We start from the raw sequence: 12,641 nt of genomic DNA, 5'->3' as shown, positions 1-12,641 counted from the left end.
GACACCGTTCTCAATATATTTACTGTGCACCATTGAGTTTAATAACATAATCTGAAATACAAATATCTTCACTAACAGTTCGTGAAGTATGATGCGTACACCTACATAACGTACGCTTCTCTGACGTCATTTGAAATGCACTTACCACAACGGAGAATAGCTGGAGAAAGTATTATTATCACCAATTTTATTTTATTATGTATATTTGTAAATGAATATAATTATATTGATAAAAGAAAACTACTAAAGGTATGTAATAAATATAACAATACTTCACAAGCGCTCAGTTTACATAAATGTATACTCCGCGTGTCAGCCAATCAAAGCGCGTCCTTCAGTTTACATAAATGTATGCCCTGCGTGTCAGCCAATCAGAGCGCGTCCTTCTTTACGTGGGTTGTTTTGAAAAGGAGTCAACACTGAACAGCTCGAGGAGACAAACACGGAGAACACTAAACCTTATCACTTTATTTCTATATAATTAAGTGCGACGTATGTGGTATGTTTAATACATTATTCCCTTGTTACTGTTAATTATTTGAGCTTTTAGAAGTAACTTATGAGTATTTATTGCTAATGATTAGTACCTGGGACCGGGCCTAACCGTGATGTCTGTATTTATTTATTAACTTATTTGTTAATGGGATGGGACAATTTTTATTTATTTTTATATGTAATTGTTACTTAAGCGTGGTAGGTAGATGATAGATAAATGGAGGTTTGTTCATTAGTAATTGTGTTAATTCAGTAATTATTGTCTATTCAGTAATTTTTGTTATTCATTACCCAGGAATGTGTATGTTTATTTAGTATTATTGGGTCATGTTTATTCAGTAAAATTAGTAGCAGAAGTTCTTATTGGTTGAGCCAGGAAAGCTAATGGTAAACAGTTATGTACACTACAGGTCTGGAGGAAACAAAGGGCACCCCAAGGAACCACTCAAACTTATATTATTCCCGGTATAATTATTGTTTCGGTCATCCACCTATTTGAAATGAAGGTCAGAATTATTCAAATCACATCAATAACCACCGGAAAAAATATCATCATAACATAACTTAACCTAACCCTAATCTCACTGGATGACCTAAATGATAATAATACTTAATTTATCTGTAGGTTTTAGGGAGTTTGATGTATTGGTAGCGACATGATATTATTTATGCTGTGGATATTTGTCCAGTTGTGTGTTAGAATTTTTTGTAGGCTAACACCAGGAGTTGATAGTATTGTGATGAAACTTTGTGGAAACTTTAATTACAATCTATCAAATAGGTAAATGGAAACAAGGATCCATTCAGTATCATTAGGTATGTTTTAAAAGAAATTCTGGTAAGTTAGGTAGGTTACTCTAGGTTAGGTTGGTCAAGTCAAGTTCTAATAGGTTCTGTTCATTCTTGTTTCCAATTCTATCAATTCCTGGTGCTAGCCTAAAAAAAAAATTCTACTTACCAGACAAACGGAAAAATATCCACAGCCTACCGTATAATTTATCGTACATTAAGTGGACCAAATTAATTTACTGAACTTAACTTGATTCATATAATAAAGTTTAGGTTGGTGAGTTTGGTCCAGTTAATGATGATGAATTATATAAAATAGCAGTACAGTGGAACCTCCATATAATGGACTTCCTTCTCCATATATATATTCCATTAGATGGGAGTTTCATATATAACAGACCCTCGATATAACGGAATGATATTATTGCATTTTCGCACCACACATTCCTACCACTAATCTATTATCATATTTGAATACGACGTCTAATTATAAGATAATTTTTATCTATTACATTACCGTCACAAATGTATAATAATGGAGATACTGTATCCAAAATTTATCTATATTTTCTTCCATTAATCTTCTGCCATTATCGCCTACCTCACCTCCCACACTGTGTGTCTCCTTCATGAATCATCACGCGCTTGCGTTCCCGTATGCGTCACGCGGCCAATCAAAAGCTCTTTTTTTTTGTAACCAATTAAAATGATTTCTGGTTTAATTCACAGTATTTTTGGCCCAATCAAAATCGATTTTTATTTTGGGTCTCATATTTCCAAATTCATATTCATTTCCGACCATGAAAGTCTGTGATGGGTGTCACTTAAATTATATGGAGCTGATTGCGAGTTTTTGGGAAAAAAACAAAGAAACTGTAGCATTTTTTCGATCGCATGGTGTTCTCCCGACCTTAGTAAAGTGTCATAAATGCAAGACAATGTAAATATCGCAAAGACCAACATATGTGGCGTTGTCCTAACTCGTCCCTTATCCCAAAGACAAAAAAGAGACGGCAATAAGGTAAGAAATAGGTGATTCCATCATATGGTGAGAGTCAGTTAGGTTAGGTTTGGTTTTGGTTTTTCTAGTGTTTTTTGGTTTATTGTTTTATTCGCTTAGCCATTATTTTTATTCGGAAAACATCCCACGAAAAAAAATCGATAAAAAAATCCAGCCAATTTCCACCGGAAATGAAGGTCATATTCGGTCTAAACACACTCAAATACACTCGAAAAATATTTTTTTGACTTTCTAACAGTGTGGTGCGCTTATGCAAATTTACCAACAGAATTTTATCTATACAGTACAGTGAAACCTCTAAAATTCGGATACATCTAAAATTTGAATAGCATCTGATTAAAAATATATGCCAAAATTTTAAGTTTCGAATTTGAAAATATCGCCATAATAATTCAAGCTTTTAAATGCAATCATAATGCTGAGCACAACAGTGAAGGTGGATGGAGATGGAGTGTTGTACAGTATTTGGAGACTGTACTGGAGACTGGCAGGATTACATGGAGACCACTGTAGCTATAATGTTCTAAATTCGTATATTAGAATAAATGTTGTTGAATATAAATACAGTAATACTTTTAATTTATTATACCTATTGCTTATTGACAGTTTTTAGATATGTAAATAATTTTTGTAGCATGTTTTGATACAACAATTTGCTCTGGTGCTTCCATACGTCTAAAATAAGAATTTTTCTAAAATTCGTATATATAGTACTTCATGGGCCCATGCAATTCGAATTTTCGAATTATAATTCCTTTGATGGGAGTTTCATATTCAACAGACCCTTGATATAATGGACTTTCATCTCTATATATAGTTCATTAGATGGGAGCTTCATATTTAACAGACTCTTGATATAATGGACTTTCATCTCTATATATAGTTCATTAGATGGGAGTTTCATATTTAACAGACCCTTGATATAAGAACATAAGAAAATAAGGAGTCTGCAATAGGCCGGTTGGCCTGTGCATGGCAGCTCCTGTCGAGAGTTACTACCACTCTCTATCGTCCATGAATCTATCTAGCCTCCTTTTGAAACTTTCCAGAGTTCCCGCACTTACTACAAAGTTGCTAAGCTTGTTCCACTCGTCCACCACCCTATTTGTGAACCAGTTTCTTCCTATCTCCCTCCTAAACCTAAACTTATCCAACTTGAATCCGTTGCTCCGAGTCCTATCCTGCTCGGATATTATAAGAACTTTATCTATATCCCCTTTATTGATTCCTTTCACCCACTTAAATACTTCTATCATATCTCCCCGCACTCTTCGTCTTTCTAGGGAATGCAAGTTAAGTTTCTTTAACCTATCCTGATATGGAAGGTTTCTAAGTCCCTGAATCATTTTTGTCATTCTTCGCTGCACCGACTCTAGTGAATTTATATCCATTCTATAATAGGGGCACCAGAACTGAACCGCATAATCGAGGTGCGGCCTAACTAGCGCAAGATATAGTTGCAATAAGACCTCTGCACTCTTGTTACTTACACTTCTAGATATAAAACCCAATACTCTGTTTGCCTTATTTCGAACATTAACGCACTGTTTTCTAGGCCGTAGGTCCGGGCTTACAAGTACCCCTAGGTCTCTTTCACAAGTCGACTTCTCTAGGTTGATGTTGTTCAGGCTGTATACATTATAAGTATTTGTTCTTCCAATATTAAGTATGCTGGACTTTCATCTCTATACAGTATAATTATAGTTTGTTAGACGGGGGTTTCATCTCTAGTGAACCCTCAATATAACGGGCTTTCTTCTCCATATAGTCCGTTAAATAGGGGTTTCACTGTATATTGTGATTCTTCAGAGGCCTTGTATTTAAAGAACTTTACACACGTCAAGTACAAGGTCTGGACTGTCATATATAGCTACAAACTTAAGCTCTGGTTCTGAAAATAGTATTGTATTGTACTGTGATTTCTGAAGTTTGTATCCTTGATTTAACCTAACCTCCCCAGATATTAAAGAACATTAACACTATTAGCACGAGTTGATATACTGTAGTTAGTTGAGGTTAGGTTAGGTTCTGTGCCTTGTTGCTTCAATTTTCTTACTTACTGTCATCCAAACAACATATCCTGAAAATTTGGTGCAATTCCATAAAGTCCTTCTGGTGCTTGGCATCTGTTCCACCATTAACGAATAAAAATATATTTGGGAAACTTTTGGCTTGATAAACATCTGCAGTAAATTTAGCAGTACAGTAGTACAGTACAGTACAAATAGGTTAGATAAAGGTTAAGGAGATACTTTATGGAGACTACCTTATAATATTTTTGGTATCTTTTAAAAAACAATTAAATTATTAGAAGTTGCAATGGTTATGTGCCTTCTTGGTGGATCATAAGAATGGAGGAAACTGCAGCAGGCCTATTGGCCAATACTAGGCAGCCATATTTACACCCAACCCATATCGCGCATACATCTGTCCAACCTTACCATGTTAATGTTTAAACCTGTTTTTTCCTTTCTCCCCGGCTGAATTTACACTTGGTAGTTTCCAGTGAACTTTGTGAAGATTCCTTCATAAGATATCTCAGACAACATGTGCTTGATCATCTCTTAGATTAATCTTTAACATATAGACAGAATTTTGGATGTGGATTGTCATTATGATATACCATAGTACAGGGTAGATTCCTCACCATCTTGACTTGTTTCCAGTTACAACAATGGAGAACAAGATAAATGAGGTTGTAGACGAGATAAGAACCTCCACTAAGCAGCTTCACGAGCTTTGGAAGGAGGTGGGATTTGATGAAGAGGCGTGTTCAGAGCGCCAATCTCGCGTTTTAGAACTTTTCAAGGTAAGATTGTGTGATGTTATTTAACGTAAGGTATACAGTACTGTACTATATTATTGGACAAATGAATGGTTTCGAAAAGTATTGATTATTGTGAGTGTCAAGTGTGTATATTCATGGGATTTACTTGACGTATACAAAGACTTGCAGAATACGTGTCTTTTATTCGTACTGTACTGCTCACAAAATCATGTACAGTAAATGTAATACAGTACTGTATATAGTATGTGTATGTATTTGGTGACTGGTGAGGCTTAACCTCTTGACTCAAGAACACAAGATTATAGGAAACAGTTATAAGCCTATTGGTCCATTCTAGACAGCCTTGTTTACACCCAGCCTTTATCACATATCTGTCCAACCTACCAATATATTTGAAGCTTTGCAAAAAGTTAAAAGTTAATGATGGATTTTGGCAACCTGTTCCACTCCTCCACAACTCCTTATTTCCAATTCACACGTTACATAATTCCCTCCTTCATCTAAATTTCTCTTAATTTGAAAACATTCCTCTGTGTTTGTTCCTGATTTGATAGTTTTAAGTGCCATAGTTACATGTCCTTTATCTAACCCTGATTTCCATTTAGCTATTACAGAGGATCCGCATTAATGGCACTAAATCTTATTGGTTAACTGATCAATTTTATCCTTGTTAAAATGGTACTGTAATGATGTCTTATATCTTTTTAGAATCTTCAGAAGAATATATGGGACGGAGAAATCTCTCTAAAAAAGAAAATCCTCACAAGTATCGATGAAAATGGCAAAGAATTTTACCATCTGAATAAGGTAATTTTTTGGTACTGATGTCTTCTTAATTCAGGTTTGGAACTGCATAAGTTAATGGTTTAATAAGAAAATAAATACAGTAGTCCCTCGATTAACGAACACAATTGGTTCCACAGAATCGTTCGTTAACTGAAAATTTCGTTAACTGAACCTATTATTTCAATGGGATATTGGGTAATTGGTTCCAAAACTCTCAGAATAAGTACATACAAAGTACTGTACTGTATACCGGTAATAGAATTAACTAAACATTAAATATAAACTAAATATAGTACTGTACTGTACAGTATACTGTATAATAATAATAAAAACAAAACCATAGAATACTATGTTTTAACTTTAAGGTGTGTATGTCGTATTCCCGGCAGCTTTGTTTACATATCAAACAGCTAATTGTAGAGGCAGTCAATGATGACATGCCATATTCTTTACAGAGTGCATTGGTTCTAATGCCTTCTTCATGTTTCATAATAATTTCTGCACTGTATATTATCAGTATGTGAACTAAATTTCAGAATGGCCAATAATTTTAATGTAAAAATGCAAAAATATTCAAGAGACCAACAAACTGGATGTTCACTTCACTGTAAACAAAGTTAAACTGAGAAGCATTGGTGAGTGATTCGATCAGCTGATTGGCACACGAAAACTGTTCCCTGTACTGTATATATTTTCAATGTTAACTAAATTAGAATGACCAATAATTTTAATATAAAAAATGCAAAAATATTCAAGAGCGCAACTTTCGTGATATTTACTCCACTGGAAACGAATGTAAACATAGAACCAATTACTGTATTGGCATACTAGCCAATCAGCTGATGCGCACAGCAAAGCGTGTTTCTCGTAAGGCTTTCGTTAATCAAAGTTTTGTTGTTAATGGAATTGAAAATCCTTATGGGAGCTAATTCGTCAATCGAAATTTCGTTAATTGGACCGTTCGTTAATCAAGGGACCACTATAGTATCAAACAAATTAATCACAGCTGAATCTGGTAATAAACTAATAATGCCTCTGATTTGAGCAAGTAGATATTATAACCTTCGAGTAAAATACAATATTTAAATTTGTTTTACAGTATTAGAAATTTTATTGTATATAGAAGGTACAGTGCAGTATTGCATTTTAATTTTGACTTATATTACTAAATTGTGAACATTAATATCCTATTTATGCATACTGACATATTTTATCCATGAACCAGGAGTTAAACACTGCTATACCTGACCCCGAGGAAAACCTTAGCTTGTTGGAGTTGGAGCGATACCTCCGTCATAGTGTTGAAGAATTACACAGAGAGGTTAAAAGTCGACGTGACAGGCTCAGGGAGTTGCATGAACGAGAGAGGGTAAGTTGAAGCTTCTACCACACACATGCTATCTGAAGACACAGGCTCTTATTTTAGCTTACACAGTAAAGAACCAATCACTACAAATCTTAAAATGATTTCCTTTCTTATACCAGCACCTTGCTTGAGTTGCCATCTTACTTCACTTGCCATTACATGTAAACTCTAGTAAGAACATGGTTCTAGTAAGCATCTAACTAGAGTACTATTTTTTTTTCTTTTTCTTTTTTTTTCCTCATCTTTTGACTTTGTATTTTCGTGGTTATGTACAGTAATTAAATTCCCCCCAAATTATTTGCAATTGGAAAATATCCTGTTTAGGAGGCTGTCTTCTTAAGGGAATTTGTTCAACTAACCAGACCCAACACTTCATTTAATCTGGTTTGTGGAGACGTAACTGTTATTGAAGCCCAACTTTTTTTTTTTTTGTACAGGAACTTTGTGAACGACTGGTTGAAGAGCCGTCCAACATATCCAAGAAACTATTTCCCTCAAAGGAAGACTTAGAGGATCTGGAAAGAAGAATTCGGACGCTTGAGCAAGAAATGGTAAGTGTGTCTTAAGCCGATTCTATTACAATACACGTTGTATGGTTGTTCTGTGCTGTTGGCAAGTAAATGTTACACTGGGAGAATTGAAAATCTTTTCATATTATATCAGATGAACTTGGATGTAATGTATGAATTGCAAGCTGGTAGGCAGCCATAACCAACAGTTATGGGATGGTAGGGTGGATCAGTGAATACAGTACAGTGGTCCCTCGGTTAACGAACACAATTCGTTCCACAAGAGTCGTTCGTTAACCAAAAATTTCGTTAATGAATCTATTATTTCAATGGGATATTGGGTAATTGGTTCCAACTCACAGAAAAAGTACATACAAAGTACTGTATACCAGTAATAGAATTAACAAAACATTAAATATAAATAAAATACAGTACTGTACCGTACAGTATACTGTACAATAATAAATTAACAATAGAATACAGTACTGTATTTTAACTTACTTTGAGGTATGTATGTCGTATTACCGGCAGCTTTGTTTACATATCAAACAGCTGATTGTAGAGGTCGATGATGACATGCCATATTCTTTACAGAATTCATTGGTTCTAATGCCTTCTTCGTGTTTCATAATAATTTCTGCACTGTTTCTTATCAATATGTGAACTAAATTTCAGAATGACCAATAATTTTAATGTAAAAATGGAATGGAGTACAGTACTGTGTGTTCTTTATCTAGTTAATTCGGGTAATGCAAGCTAAACAATCTAAACATGAAAATAGCCCACGTTTATATAAATACCTTAGTGCTAACTAACTATCTGTATGTTTAGAGGCTGTTACAACTTTATACAATAGCTAACTTTTCCTTATAGGTAAAACTATAAGCTTTATCCACTATTTCATACTTTGCTATTATTGTGACAGATAAATCGGGAGAAGACCTTCCGTCGCCTCAAGTCTGACCTGGTTAAGCTTTTGGACGACCTGGAACTTAAACCTAGTACCCCCTTTGAGTCCACCATCCTGTCCGAGGTAGAAGACCTATTCACACTATCTCACCAGAACTTACAACGAATGAGACAACTGAACAAAAATTATGAAGAAAAGGTAAGGTGAATTTTGAGCTCGTGTGAATATTGTCCCAAAAATCTTATCTGAAACATCTGTGGTCTGAACCTTTGTGGATATGAGATTCTAATGAAATATAGTTAATCCTGTAACCATTTTTCACTATGTTACGGGGTGGCCACAACAAATACTGTACTAATACTGTTGTCATTCATACTGCTCTAACTTCATCCCCTTGAACCACCAACCACCATCACACACGTACTTCATCCCCATTTTATTATCTTTCTTGCTCTTCTCCTCTTCGCCCATTTTTTCTCATCATTCTAAGTCTTCTTTTCACCATTTTTAATCCTACAGTAGTTCTTTCTTGGTCTTCCCCTCTTCACCCCATTTTTATCATCTTATTTCTTGGTCTTCCCATCAACCTCATAATTATTGTACACTTTTTACCAGTGGTCATTCTCCATTCATGTAATCCAGCCTCCTTGTGAGCTTTCTTTTCTACAAGTCTTTATTTTCACATCTTAGTTTCTGCCCTTTATTATTCTGAAGACGACTCCTCCCCTTCCCACCTCCCAACATCATATATTCATGGCTTCTAATTTTTTTCCTTCTGTTTACATCGAGAGTTCATGTGACACTTTTTATAGGAGTGTTATCTGCTTGGTGACCCAATCTTTGATGCATTCCTCGATACACCTAAATGGTATGACTCTTGTCCCATGCTACACCGAGATCCATTGCTCATTTTTCTCACTCAATGCCTCACTTCCGCCCCTAACTGGAATCTCTCTCTCTCTCTCTGTGTGTGTGTGTGTGTGTTATTGGGACCTACTGTTAACTTTTTCCTGGTACTATACAGTACTTGCTCTTCTTAAACTCCTTCACATGGCAGGTATATACTGTACAGGTTTCTGCCGAGTCACCCACCAGAGCGATGTCTTCCGTTGTAATGTTTATTTTGAGACAGTACTGTACGGATATTTATTAGTTAGGCTTTGTTTATCATACTGTATTTAAGTTTTGTATATCATACTGTATTTAATGTAAGCTTTGTATGTAGTACCGTATTCAATTAAGCTTAGTATAGCGTGCTGTACTTGTAAGTTAATTTTTGTTTATGACTTTAATGGATATGGTGTCTCAATAGGTAGGAGATAATGAGAAGAAGAGTCAACAACTTCATGAACGAATAAGACTATTGAATGACCGACTTGGCATTGACCCAAGCGAGCACGCCCACTTCCTCAACACAGTAGATGGTCACAAGCCTACGACACTCGAGAAGGTAACATTGTCTTTGTTCAGTAGGGCATTATGGGGCAGTAGTTTAGCTTTTCAAAATATACTCTGTCAGATACATGGTAGTTCATTTCATTTCTCTTGGGGATGATGGTAGAACTGCTAATGGGGTATTGTGCCTTGAATACGAATCTCTCCATCTGTAAGTGTGTGGTTGAAGTTTATCATTTAGGTATTGTAATGTAATTGTCTGGGTAGTGAGATATGCCATCACCCCTTGTAATAATAAGGCATGTTCATGGTAAGATGTAATATGCCTTGTTTTGTATCAGCAACCCAAATTAACTTTTTTGTCTTTTTTGCAGCTTCAGCAAGAATTGAAACGTTTGGAGGAACTCAAGCGGCAAAATATGGCCCGATTTATCAACCAATTACGACGTGAACTTGAAATGTGTTGGGAAAAATGCTACACAAGTGAAGAGGAAAGGAATGAATTTACTGCATACTTCACAGGTAATGTGCCCTTTAAACATGTTTATGTTTGCGTGTATGTGTTATAGTGTGGGTGTATGTAGTATTGTAATGTGAATGTGTTGTGTGTTTGTGTATGTATGTATGTAATGTAATGTAATGTGAATGTTTTGTGTGTGTTTGTGCTAAGTACAGTATGTACTCTTATTATTTTTTTATTGCTAAATGGTAGTAACACTGCCTGCTTTCAGCCTGGCTAGAAGTTAAGACATCAGTTTGTCTCTTGCCATCATTGGGGAAGCTTGTAGGATTCAGATTTCTCTTGATTCATAAAATTACATGACAAATTTTTTTGGGCTTACATAGAGCTTTTACAGGTGTTGATAACCCCAGAATACTTTTGCATGGATAATCATACTGTAATTCCATTCTTAAAGATATTTCTTTCCTCAGGTTTTATATTTTTAGGTAAACTGATTTTTTTCAGGACAGTATATAATTAGGAAATCAGAAAATCAAACATGTAATTTAAACAGTCATCAGTAGAGTATGATAGTACATACCTGTACCATGCTTTTAGTTACAGAAAGTTCTTTTAACCAATAGTGTTCATGAATACTTTCACAAGTATTCACATTCAGAGTGACAGTTTCTTTTTATTCTTATTCATATTATTAGAAATTAGCAATGCTCGGGTCATTTGGTATACTGTAAGTAAATGAAGCTTCCCAATCCTCAAGAAGCACTAATGACATAACTCCTCCCAGGGTGGATCAGCTAAGATGTCGTGGTTGCTGCACCATTATGCGACTGGCCAACAGTGCACTACACTTTTCTCATTGAGGAAATTTTATGATTTGTTCACCTTTTAACAATGATATGGATTCTTGAATTAAAGATACTTTCCAGTGTACCAAATGTGACAGTATTGTAATATGACGTAGTGGATTGTGTATAGTTTGTACCAGTGGGCCTAAGATGGACCAATTGTAGTTTGAAAATAATGCCCACTAATTGGGCTGGATCTAATGTGTGTATGACTAAAAAATTTGTATTGCATGAAGAATCTCCATCTAGGTTTATTTCACTTAAGATTAACCTCCCTAATGCTAACCTAACCTAATCTATCCTAACCCCCACCCCCCCACCACCACCACCCAAAAAGGATTAGGATGGTTAATCTTCAGGTGAAATTTGCTGGGGTGGAGACTCTTCAGGTGATCAAAAAAAAATTCATAATTTATTTAATCATTTTATTTGTTGTGTGTTTTACATAAATCATTTTTGTTTGTTAACAGAGGATTATACAGATACGGTACTTGATGCTCATGACCAGGAAGTTCAGAGGCTTCAAGATTACTATATGGAGAACAAGCACATCTTCAGCAAAATAAAGCACAGGAATGAGGTAAAGTGATGGGACTGTTTTCATTATCATCAGTTTTGTTTCATGTACAGTACATTGTTTGGGATCTATCTTAATGCTGGTAGGAACCCGTTTATTTCACCTGATGATTCAACACCATGACAGCCTGGGGGATTTTCTGCATGGATTACTTGAAGTGGGGGCACTTCCTGGAAGAGTGATGCTTTATATGTTAGTTAACAAAATAAGATTAAAGACAATGCTGGTGTTTGAGACAGGTTGGAAGTTTGTTAGCTGTTAAATTTTGTTTATCTGAGCTGGAATCAAGTTGGGGTTAGATGGAAAAGTAATTGTGGGATGTGTCTTGGTTTTATTTGAATTATGTATTTTGTCCAAATTTGGTGCCACTGTCTTGGAATTCTTACATATAAGGCCTAGCTTCCACTCAGTAAAAGTGGGTTTCCAAGCCAGAACAAAAAATGTCTTTAAATTTGTCTTATGGAATCTGGGCCACCATGACATCAGGTATAATTGTGACTTAACACTCTAGACATGGAAAATGGCTGTAAAATGATGGTGGTGATATATTGAGTGTAACTTTTCCCTCTCCACAGTTATGGAATAAGTTAGTTGAGCTGGAAGAAAAGGCTAGTGATCCCAATAGATTATTTGGCAACCGGGGCTGTTCTTTGCTACAAGAAGAAAAAGAGAGGAAGCGTGTGAAGATTGTAAGTGT

General features: G+C 35.4%; 1 protein-coding gene across 5 annotated transcripts in view; it reads left to right on the top strand.

Moving 5' to 3' along the window:
* Window positions 1-402: 402 nt before the first annotated feature.
* LOC121873303 (protein regulator of cytokinesis 1-like) overlaps window positions 403-12,641 on the top strand; it is a 31,001-nt gene continuing 18,762 nt past the window's right edge. For 2 of the 5 annotated variants that reach the window (XM_042376798.1, XM_042376802.1), the window contains exons 1-10: window positions 2,706-2,814; window positions 4,972-5,114; window positions 5,802-5,900; window positions 7,105-7,248; window positions 7,683-7,796; window positions 8,680-8,862; window positions 9,977-10,114; window positions 10,434-10,581; window positions 11,838-11,947; window positions 12,520-12,633. In XM_042376798.1, the coding sequence (XP_042232732.1) occupies window positions 2,721-2,814; window positions 4,972-5,114; window positions 5,802-5,900; window positions 7,105-7,248; window positions 7,683-7,796; window positions 8,680-8,862; window positions 9,977-10,114; window positions 10,434-10,581; window positions 11,838-11,947; window positions 12,520-12,633 (1,287 nt within the window). In that variant the 5' untranslated portion in view covers window positions 2,706-2,720. Of the gene's footprint in view, window positions 500-2,168; window positions 2,306-2,705; window positions 2,815-4,971; window positions 5,115-5,801; window positions 5,901-7,104; window positions 7,249-7,682; window positions 7,797-8,679; window positions 8,863-9,976; window positions 10,115-10,433; window positions 10,582-11,837; window positions 11,948-12,519; window positions 12,634-12,641 lie in introns of those variants that run through there. The other 3 variants (XM_042376799.1, XM_042376800.1, XM_042376801.1) reach the window with 3 other exon arrangements.

Source organism: Homarus americanus, unplaced genomic scaffold (genome assembly GCF_018991925.1).
Source record: "Homarus americanus isolate GMGI-L3 unplaced genomic scaffold, GMGI_Hamer_2.0 scaffold32929, whole genome shotgun sequence".
In the NCBI taxonomy this organism is placed as follows: Eukaryota; Metazoa; Arthropoda; class Malacostraca; order Decapoda; family Nephropidae; genus Homarus; species Homarus americanus.
This window is presented reverse-complemented; position numbering and strand designations above follow the sequence as displayed.